Source organism: Drosophila mauritiana, chromosome 2L (genome assembly GCF_004382145.1).
Source record: "Drosophila mauritiana strain mau12 chromosome 2L, ASM438214v1, whole genome shotgun sequence".
In the NCBI taxonomy this organism is placed as follows: Eukaryota; Metazoa; Arthropoda; class Insecta; order Diptera; family Drosophilidae; genus Drosophila; species Drosophila mauritiana.
The window spans coordinates 3,405,522-3,414,949 of NC_046667.1; the positions used below are offsets into that span (position 1 = coordinate 3,405,522).

The 9,428-nt window shown below is 46.2% G+C and overlaps 3 protein-coding genes across 3 annotated transcripts; all 3 read left to right on the top strand.

Moving 5' to 3' along the window:
- The first annotated feature begins 111 nt into the window (after positions 1-111).
- Positions 112-2,209, top strand: LOC117150339 (putative polypeptide N-acetylgalactosaminyltransferase 10). The gene is made up of 4 exons (XM_033317187.1): positions 112-566; positions 620-962; positions 1,022-1,447; positions 1,544-2,209. Exons 1-4 carry the CDS (start codon positions 112-114, stop codon positions 2,201-2,203), a joined length of 1,884 nt encoding a protein of 627 aa, XP_033173078.1. The 3' UTR covers positions 2,204-2,209.
- A 262-nt stretch (positions 2,210-2,471) lies between these two features.
- On the top strand, positions 2,472-4,922 carry LOC117150527 (N-acetylgalactosaminyltransferase 4). Its single transcript, XM_033317451.1, has 4 exons — positions 2,472-3,143; positions 3,200-3,542; positions 3,608-4,036; positions 4,104-4,922. Exons 1-4 carry the CDS (start codon positions 2,554-2,556, stop codon positions 4,764-4,766), a joined length of 2,025 nt encoding a protein of 674 aa, XP_033173342.1. The 5' UTR covers positions 2,472-2,553; the 3' UTR covers positions 4,767-4,922.
- A 3,255-nt stretch (positions 4,923-8,177) lies between these two features.
- On the top strand, positions 8,178-9,337 carry LOC117150590 (eukaryotic translation initiation factor 4E-binding protein 3). The gene is made up of 2 exons (XM_033317546.1): positions 8,178-8,515; positions 8,910-9,337. Exons 1-2 carry the CDS (start codon positions 8,371-8,373, stop codon positions 9,116-9,118), a joined length of 354 nt encoding a protein of 117 aa, XP_033173437.1. The 5' UTR covers positions 8,178-8,370; the 3' UTR covers positions 9,119-9,337.
- Positions 9,338-9,428: the final 91 nt, after the last annotated feature.

Genomic DNA, 9,428 nt, shown 5'->3' on the forward strand with positions numbered 1-9,428 from the left:
TTCCGTTACAATTTAAATTGCAACATTTAAAGATTACAAAACAAGTAGGCCAGGAAAATTAATTTGCTGAGCCTATCACTTCCAATTGCACACTAATTAAGAAATATCACAATGAATATGGATCTTAGACTGATTGTGCGTCTGTTGCTGGCCATTCTATTGACTTCCTTGGCAACTACCATTTTAATGGGCAAGCAGATACACAGAAGACTAGTGGAGTCCATGGTCAGCACAATCGGCGAAAAGTATAATTCGCCAGCAAGGCAGCTTCTAAAAAGGGAGATCGCGGATTTCCCACCCCCACTAACACTGAACCAAACTGAACTGGACATCTTAAAGACCCAGCGAAACAATAGTTTCCGCCTGCCCCAGCAAGAAGCTATTAAGGAGTGGCAGGAAGCGATATCCTTTAAAGAGGATAGAAGCCGCACGGGATTGGGTGAGCGGGGAAGAGCAGTTCAGTTACCAAACGCTAAAGTAAGCCTCGATGAGCTCCAAGACTTCTATGCCCAGATCTCCGATCGCATTTCCCTGAACAGATCTTTGCCGGATACCAGACCTATAAGGTGATTAGTTATCAAGTTTAAAATAGTATGCAATTCAAAGACTTAAAACTTAGTTGCCGGAAACGCCAGTATCTGGAGAACCTACCCAATGTGACAGTGATAATGGTATTTCACGATGAACATCTCAGCGTTTTGCTAAGATCTATAACGAGCATTATAAATCGCTCTCCTGTTGATTTACTCAAGCAGATTGTCCTCGTTGATGACGATAGTAACTTGCCGGAATTAGGACAACAACTTGAAGAGATTGTGGCTCAAAGCTTTCCCAAAATCATCCAGATCCTAAGGCTTCCAGAACGACGTGGCTCCATCAAAGCAAGTATGGAGGCGATTAAGGTGTCCAGCTGCCAAGTTTTGGTCTTTCTAGACTCTCACATCGAAGTCAACAGCAATTGGGTATTATTAACAAAAAATCAAATAATGTGGATAAATCTCGATAATTTCCTACTTTACAGTTGCCTCCCCTGCTGGAACCTATAGTTATAAACCCACATATAGTAACCGGTCCCATATTAGATGTCATCTCACGCAAGACATTTGCTTATACCAAACAAAATACGATGACTCGTTCCGGTTTCAATTGGTGGCTTGAGACTGAGAGATTACCCATTTTTCCCGAGGATAGGAGTTCTGATTCCACACCCTACCGTACACCGGTTTTACCAGGAGCAGCTATGGCGATTGACAGGAACTACTTCCTAAATCTGGGGGGATTTGATGAGCAGCTGGACACCTGGGAAGCGGAGAAGTTCGAGATAAGTTTCAAGGTCTGGATGTGTGGTGGAATGATGCTGTATGTTCCTTGCGCCCGTGTGGGTCACATACGTAAAAGACCCATGAAATCGATTAGTAGTCCAGGGTACTACCGTTTCCTGGCCAGGGTAAGTGGAAAAACAACTTAGAACGTGGGGGGAGCGTATACGTAATATATTGTTAAACCTATTAAGAATATTATTAATAAAAGGATCTCTCCCTAGAACTACAAGCGAGTAGCTGAAGTTTGGATGGATAATTACAAGAAGTATGTGTACGACAAGAACCCGAAGCTCTATAAGACGGCGAATGCTGGTTTTCTTTTCCAAAGGAAAACCAAAAGAGAGGCTCTGGAGTGCAACAGCTTCGATTGGTACATGACCAAGGTGGCTCCGGATTTTCTTAAAAGGTACCTAGCATTGGATTCGCCTTCGGTTTTCTCCGGGGTTATTGAGAGTGTGGCATTCCCTGGATTCTGTGTGGACTCCCTGAATCGTAGGCACACTAAGCCCGTGGTTTTAGCCCGGTGCACTGGGCATAGTTCAAAGCCCGGCGAGCATCAGAACTGGTCCTTAACGCAGGATCATGAGATTCGACTGGGGAACAGCAAAGATGATTGCTTGGAAGCGCAGGGCCGAAGGTCAAAGTCCGTGTGGCTCTTTCGCTGCCACGAAAACGGTGGGAATCAGTACTGGTTCTACAATCACCGTCATCGGTGGATCCAACAGGGCCAACTATGGGTGTGGTGCCTGGAAGCCCAGCTGGCCCGTGGTCAAAAGGTTGGCAAGGTTCTGGCCAATAAAATCTGCGATAAAAGCCAACTGAAACAGCAATGGAAAGTTGGCCGAAACGCGCCATATGATCCACAAAGGGAGCCTAATTAAAATTTATAGCACAACAATTAATAAAATAAATGTAATATGTTAATTACGAATTTTTCATTTTATAAAAGTATACATTCAGATACAGATGGCGTCCACCCTAGTTCCAATAGTGCCCGTGCAGATGGCGCCACCATGACGCGCGCTCCGCTAATTTGAATTCGCATGCGGAGATATTTCGTTTATTATTGTTCTCAGGTGAGTGCGGGATCTGGGCCTGACCTTACACGTCACCGGGCAGCCGCCTCGTCTGCCACTGATTGATAGTGGAGAAGCGTGTTATTTTGGCCAACTGAAAATGTGAAAACTTCTCCGCCGCCTTATCACTGAGTCGCGGTTTCCCAATTACACTAATGGCTGTGCTTTTTGCCAGGTGGCTGCTGCTCTGCTGCATCGGCATGCCAGCAGTCAGTATTTTGGACTTCCGCCGCCAAGACGTCCACATGGCCATGAAAAAGAGATATGTAAAGCGCCTGGTGCGCAAGGTGGTCCTCCTCTTGGTGGTCATTGTCACTGTGTCCCTGGTCACCACTTTGGTGGTCGAACGGCGGATGAAAAAGGCGGCGGAGCTGACGGAACAACTCGATCCGAATGGAGATCCCATAACGCCCGTTTTCAGGGCTGCCAATATACATCCAACTCGGAAGGCGCCACGACCACCATTTCAGGATCGCAACTCCGTGGTTGATATCCCTAGAAGTGACAAACTTCAGGGATTCCGACTGCCGGAACCGAAAGGAGAGCGCAAGGATTGGCACGACTATGCGGCCATGGAGGCGGATAAAAAGCGATCTGGTTTTGGTGAGCACGGAGTAGCCGCGAAGATCGAAAATCCCGATGAGAAGCAGTTGGAAAAGGAGCACTACGAGATGAACGGCTTTAATGGCCTCATATCGGATCGAATCTCCGTGAATAGATCTGTGCCAGACGTCAGACTCGAGGCGTAAGTAGATTCCTCATAGCGTGTTATCAATAGTTAGAATGCTCTTATCTTTACAGTTGCAAGACCCGGAAGTATCTGGCCAAGTTGCCCAATATCACCGTGATTTTCATCTTCTTCAACGAGCACTTTAACACCCTGTTGAGATCGATATACAGTGTGATAAATCGCACTCCACCGGAATTACTTAAGCAAATTGTGCTCGTGGACGATGGCAGCGAGTGGGATGTTCTGAAGCAGCCCTTGGACGACTACGTGCAGCAGCACTTTCCACATCTGGTGACTATAGTGCGCAATCCGGAGAGACAAGGTCTAATTGGAGCCAGAATAGCTGGAGCCAAGGTGGCAGTGGGACAAGTGATGGTCTTCTTCGATTCCCACATTGAAGTCAACTACAATTGGGTAGGATTTTCTAGTTAGCATTATGTATGGATACAGAAGAATACTCTATGCTGCTATATTTACAGCTGCCTCCACTGATCGAACCCATTGCCATTAATCCCAAGATCTCCACCTGCCCCATTGTGGATACTATTTCGCATGAAGATTTCTCTTACTTCAGCGGAAACAAGGACGGAGCACGTGGTGGATTCGACTGGAAGATGCTGTACAAACAGCTTCCGGTTCTGCCCGAGGATGCGCTGGACAAGTCCTTGCCGTACCGGAGTCCCGTGATGATGGGCGGCCTGTTTGCCATCAACACGGACTTCTTCTGGGATCTGGGCGGCTACGATGACCAGTTGGACATTTGGGGCGGTGAGCAGTACGAGCTGAGCTTCAAGATCTGGATGTGCGGCGGCATGCTGCTGGATGTTCCCTGCTCGAGGGTGGCACACATATTCCGGGGGCCCATGAAGCCAAGGGGCAATCCAAGAGGACACAACTTTGTGGCCAAGGTGGGTGCTTTTCTCTAACCAGTCCTATTTTTCTAATTCATTCCATTTGGTTTTAAATCTCATTTAGAACCACAAACGCGTGGCAGAGGTTTGGATGGATGAGTACAAGCAATATGTGTACAAACGCGATCCGAAGACCTATGATAACCTGGATGCCGGGGATCTGACCCGCCAGCGTGGAGTTCGAGAGCGACTCAAGTGCAAGAGTTTCCATTGGTTCATGACGGAGGTGGCACCCGATTTCCTCGTCAAATTTCCGCCTGTGGAACCACCAAGCTACGCCGCCGGCATCATTCAGAACGTGGCCAACCCGGTGTATTGTCTGGACAACATGGGCAAGTCCACCGAGGAGGCGGTGGGTATGTTCAGCTGTGCGGACAACAGGACCCATCCGCAACCCAATCAGTTTTGGGAGCTCTCCATATTCCGAGACCTCCGGATGAAGGGCTTCGACTCAGTGTGCCTGGATGTGCACGAGGGACCGCCGAATGCCACCGTTTGGATGTGGAACTGCCACAGTCAGGGTGGCAATCAGTTCTGGTACTACGACAGGCAAACCCAAAGGTTGGTGCACGGAGAGAACAACAAGCGCTGCCTGGAGGGATTTGTGGAGAACGGCATAGCCAAGGTGGTGGCCAATTCCTGCGAGGATGGCAACGATCGCCAGCGCTGGGAGTTCGGATTCGTAAACCACACCATGCTGGACACCTTCTACGAGGGATTAAAGTAGACTTTCATCCACGAGCCACTACCAATTCGAGTAACCACAGGCCAGATGTCGATCGGTTCAGGTCGGGGACCTCGATCGTCACGGGTTTAGTTCATTGATCGTTGTGAAGGTTTCTGAAAAAAAAAGTTCGCTAAGTAAATTCCATTTTTCCATTAATTCTTGCCCCATGCATTATTGATATATGGCAGCGGAAAGTGAAAGATCTGGACAGGCAGATCGCAATCGGAGCGAGGATTCTGTTCGATCGCGAGCCACAAACTCTGATCTTTATTTGCTGTACGTACGCTATCTTTAGGTATTAACGCTTTGAAGAGATCCTCGACTACTTTTAACTATGTGAAATTCAACAATAATAAAAGTTACAAGGCTATTGTAGAATCAATAAATACCTTAAATATTCTTTTAATATTATATTGCATATGGATAGATAGATATAGATGTAGTGAGAGCATCTGCAGTACTTCTACACTTCCGATTTGAATTTTCGACTGTCGCAAACCTTATCAGCAGGGCTGTTGACCTTTCTACAAAAGGAGAAAGAGGAGTCGGGAAGCGGTAGCAGACACCAGATAGACTAGAGAAGTTCCCACCCCTCCGAGGTCTGAGGTGCGAGATCCCCCGAAAAAAACCAGACATATTGTTAAGCTGATGTAATTTAAGACGCAGTTGCGCGATTGTCCCAGGAGCGGACGACGATCAAAGATCCCTGGATGGATGTGCATGTGGATGGATGGATGGCAGCAGGCAATGACTTAGCGTCAAGCTGTCTCGATCTGGGCTGGCTTTATCCTTATCTATGCAGTTCGTTATCTTCCACACGAAAGCACATGCTAATTTATAGACAACGTGATGTTGTTTTGCTCATTTCCTCCGCATATTTTATTTTCTCGTCGCTTTTCATATTTTGTGCATAAACAAAGTCAAATGATTTGATTTTTTTGGCCAACGCGACGACGACGCCGCTTCTCAATCGGATTCACCGAATGTGGGTCATCGACGTCAGCGGAGATGGGGGTCTTATTTGCTTCTGAAGATTCCCTTTGCTAAGGCAAATTACTTGTTGATGGGGGTTTGGTAATAGATAACAAAAATGCTCAAGTAATACTTGTTTACCTTATTCAATAGTGTATATCTGCGAGTTTTCTTGGGAACTTGCCTACCACTGAATAAAATGTGATTTCCATCTTAAGTGGGCTGGCTGGATAGTGAGCTATATGACATTCACTCATACTCTATAAATAATTTTAATTGGTAAGCCACATTTGTATAATCCTAATTACCTTTATATTATAGTGCAATAATAAAGCACATTCATTGATTTAATTACCACGTTAAGTTTATAGAGCATCCAAATATCATTGGACTTGTTTTGTTTACGTTTCTCATGGTTTTTGCTCTAGCCGAAAAATAAAAACAAGTCGATGTCGTCTAGCCCATTCACAACCATCTCAGACTCGTTTGGGAATAGAACCCACTGATGGTAATGACCCACCGTCCGTCCGTATGTTTCACGCAATCCGATGGTGCAATTTCATCAGCCTCCCCGAAAAAGATTTCATCCGAATTTCACTATATATGTATGTATGTATGTTACCTGTCCCCCGGCGGATGGGAAAAACACCCCTCGGCGCTTAGAGAACCGGCTAGGAATATCTCAAGACGCATTTTCACTTGGCTGCAACGCAGTAGGAAAACTGCCTGCCGTCTCTTTCCTCGTGGCTATAGCCCTCTCTCTCTCTCTCTCTGCGCAGGTACATTGTACATCCGATGAAACCGAAAACGAAATCCTAACTGGTTTCTTCGAGGGTTGATAAGCCCTAATGGAGGCGGAAAATGCGGAGAAGAGCCGCTCTCTCACCCAAAAAATAAAATATATAAACATATCAGCCGGCACGTAGGGCGGTTTCTATGCTGTGGACTACGTGCTAGATGACACGGCATTATTGTCCGTGTTTTTCGTGTTCTGGCTCCCTTGTTTACCGTTTACTACTTTGGGGGTCAGTTGGCACCCAGCTAACTCCCACCCCCATCTAGTGTAATTGATGGATGTGGGTCATGCTTTCCCCAATTCAAATGTGCTTCCCTGTCACATGGAAATCTTCTTTCAAGGTCTGTCAAGCTTCCCCATTTAGCCATCATAAATATTAGCACGCTTAAGTGTTGACCTTGTGCAGATTTCTAGGTGGGCGCCATCCCCTGTCCCACATCACGATCGCCGTAGATCAACACACGTGGCCACCTTTTGTCAACCCCATATCCCTCGGAATGGCCCGTGGCCAATATCCGAATTACGTCGAATCGTGGGCGCCAACGTGGGCAAAAGTTCCTTTAGCACTATTTACATGCGTCCAACGATTAAAGATCGTCAACATCGCCCCCGCATAGCGAAAACCGCTCGTGCCGCTGCTTGGATCCACCCTATACTTGCTGCGATCAGTGGGGCATATTAGTTTGATTCCAAACAAGATGGCCCACCTCAAAGAACTTGGGAACTAATAAGGGTTCGAGCCCCAAATTTGGTATGTGGGTTTCTTTAGATATGTGCGCTTATATTAAATGGTTACGAACTCGATGTTCGATGCACCCTTTATATGTAGTCACGCTAAAAAGCAAGTAAGTTATGCAAGACGTGTATCTTTTCGTGATAATTATTTCAAAACGGCTCGTGCCAGATAATAATGAACACTTTCCGCCTGAAAAAAGTGAAATACGGGGTATCTTTTAGCCCACAAAAACCAGCAATGAAATATCATTCCTCAAATTGCTATGCTCACCGAGTTCGCACATGCATAGAAGGCACTCATAGCCTACGTCACGATTGCCGGCGACGTGTCTTTATGCTAATTAATGGTATTTCGCGAAAACGAGTGCAAAATAATGGCCCCATGGAGAGAGAGCGGCAGCACTTCCCGAAATTCTGCGGAACTCCTCTTGACTCCCAGACAGCCCATAGATAAGATCCCAATTGCACCTGAGTCATCATCATTTCCCTAGCAAGATCGATAATAGACTTGGTTTTTAAGAAAGAATGCGATTGCCGTTTAGTGCTGCTGGCTAACTTGTTTACCAATAATATTGCCGTGCATTAAACAATAACAAATGGCCAAAGATAAACAAGAGCTCAAGGCGAGAAGCCCCTCAAGACAGCCCCCCTCCACTACCCCTTATCATCTAGAACCTCCGAGGTGTGCAGGCTGCAACAAAAATAAGAACAATAGGGGAATATATTAGAATACGGCAACAACAACAAGAACCACCCGGTTTGTCATAAACTACGCAGAAAACACACCAGATAAAAACAAAAAACATCAGCCGACCAAGCAGAATAATCAGGCGAGAGAGCAGGCGAGAGAGCGAGAAGAGAGCATGAGAGAGAGTAAGAAACGGGGGGTATAAATAGAGCCGCACTTCGTAATACCGCCAGCAATCGCCTAGCGAACAGCCAGCGGTGAACACATAGCAGCCACACGAGCTCATTAGCTGATAAAAGCACTGAAATACAAACAACGCAGTTTGTGTAAACAATCAAATTGTCGCAGCCATATCGAGTGTGCTTACACGTCCAGCGGAAAGTTTTCGAAACCAATCCAATCAATCAGCTAAGATGTCCGCTTCACCCACCGCCCGTCAAGCCATCACCCAGGCCCTGCCCATGATCACCAGGAAGGTCGTCATCTCGGATCCGATCCAGATGCCCGAGGTCTACTCCTCGACGCCCGGCGGAACCCTCTACTCTACCACTCCTGGCGGTAAGTTTCGAAAAGTGGAGTATTATTAAGTTCCTTCCGGAAAGTGGAGTGATTTTCTTATTATCAGATATGATATCAAGATGAAATGAATCAACATATTTCGAAAACATAAACAAGTACACGGGTTTCCCTTCTTTCCCAAACAAAAACACAAGCTTTTGTTTGAGTTGTGATACGTTATTTTTGTAAAACTCACTCACCATTTTTTGGCTGATGAAACTGGGCCATTCAGTTGGAAGATAATCCCGAGCACATGTTCCAGAGTTCGTGACTCAGAGCAGCGCGGCAAAGAAGCGTTTACTCAGCTGGCTTATCAGTGGGGAACTTTGAATACCTTTCTGATGCAACGCAGACACCTTGACTAATCAAAATTTCCGCTTTCCTATAATTCCAGGCACCAAACTGATCTATGAGCGGGCCTTCATGAAGAATCTCCGTGGCTCCCCATTGAGCCAAACTCCGCCGTCCAACGTGCCCAGTTGCTTGCTGAGGGGCACTCCGCGTACTCCCTTCCGCAAGTGCGTGCCCGTTCCAACGGAACTGGTCAAGCAGACCAAGTCGCTGAAGATCGAGGACCAGGAACAGTTCCAACTGGATCTGTAGGGGGCGTGGCGTGGACACCGCCATGCAGCAACTGCCAAAACCAACTAGTTCTTAGATGCACCCACTAAACCCGATCTTATAAGCTTAGTGTACCCATTAACTAGATGCTAAGTCCTTAGTTCTTCCACCTTGTTTGTTCTCTCGGTCATATTGACCCCGTACCTTGTAAAATCGTAGATCTTAAGTAAAATGCAATAAAAAAAACACACATTATTTAAAAGAAAACCACACCTGCAATTCAGTAGCTGTCAATTTACAATTATAAATTTTAATTTGTGTTTGAGAGATTCACTGCCAAATTACTTTCTTT

Bases quoted from the DNA above. Each gene is read 5' to 3' on its own strand.
- LOC117150590 (XM_033317546.1), top strand. From the start codon at position 8,371: ATGTCCGCTTCACCCACCGCCCGTCAAGCCATCACCCAGGCCCTGCCC. The intron at 8,516-8,909 runs GTAAGTTTCGAA...CTATAATTCCAG, and splicing joins CTACTCTACCACTCCTGGCG to GCACCAAACTGATCTATGAG.
- LOC117150339 (XM_033317187.1), top strand. From the start codon at position 112: ATGAATATGGATCTTAGACTGATTGTGCGTCTGTTGCTGGCCATTCTA. The intron at 567-619 runs GTGATTAGTTAT...CTTAAAACTTAG, and splicing joins CCGGATACCAGACCTATAAG to TTGCCGGAAACGCCAGTATC. The intron at 963-1,021 runs GTATTATTAACA...CCTACTTTACAG, and splicing joins TCGAAGTCAACAGCAATTGG to TTGCCTCCCCTGCTGGAACC.
- LOC117150527 (XM_033317451.1), top strand. From the start codon at position 2,554: ATGGCTGTGCTTTTTGCCAGGTGGCTGCTGCTCTGCTGCATCGGCATG. The intron at 3,144-3,199 runs GTAAGTAGATTC...TTATCTTTACAG, and splicing joins CCAGACGTCAGACTCGAGGC to TTGCAAGACCCGGAAGTATC. The intron at 3,543-3,607 runs GTAGGATTTTCT...CTATATTTACAG, and splicing joins TTGAAGTCAACTACAATTGG to CTGCCTCCACTGATCGAACC.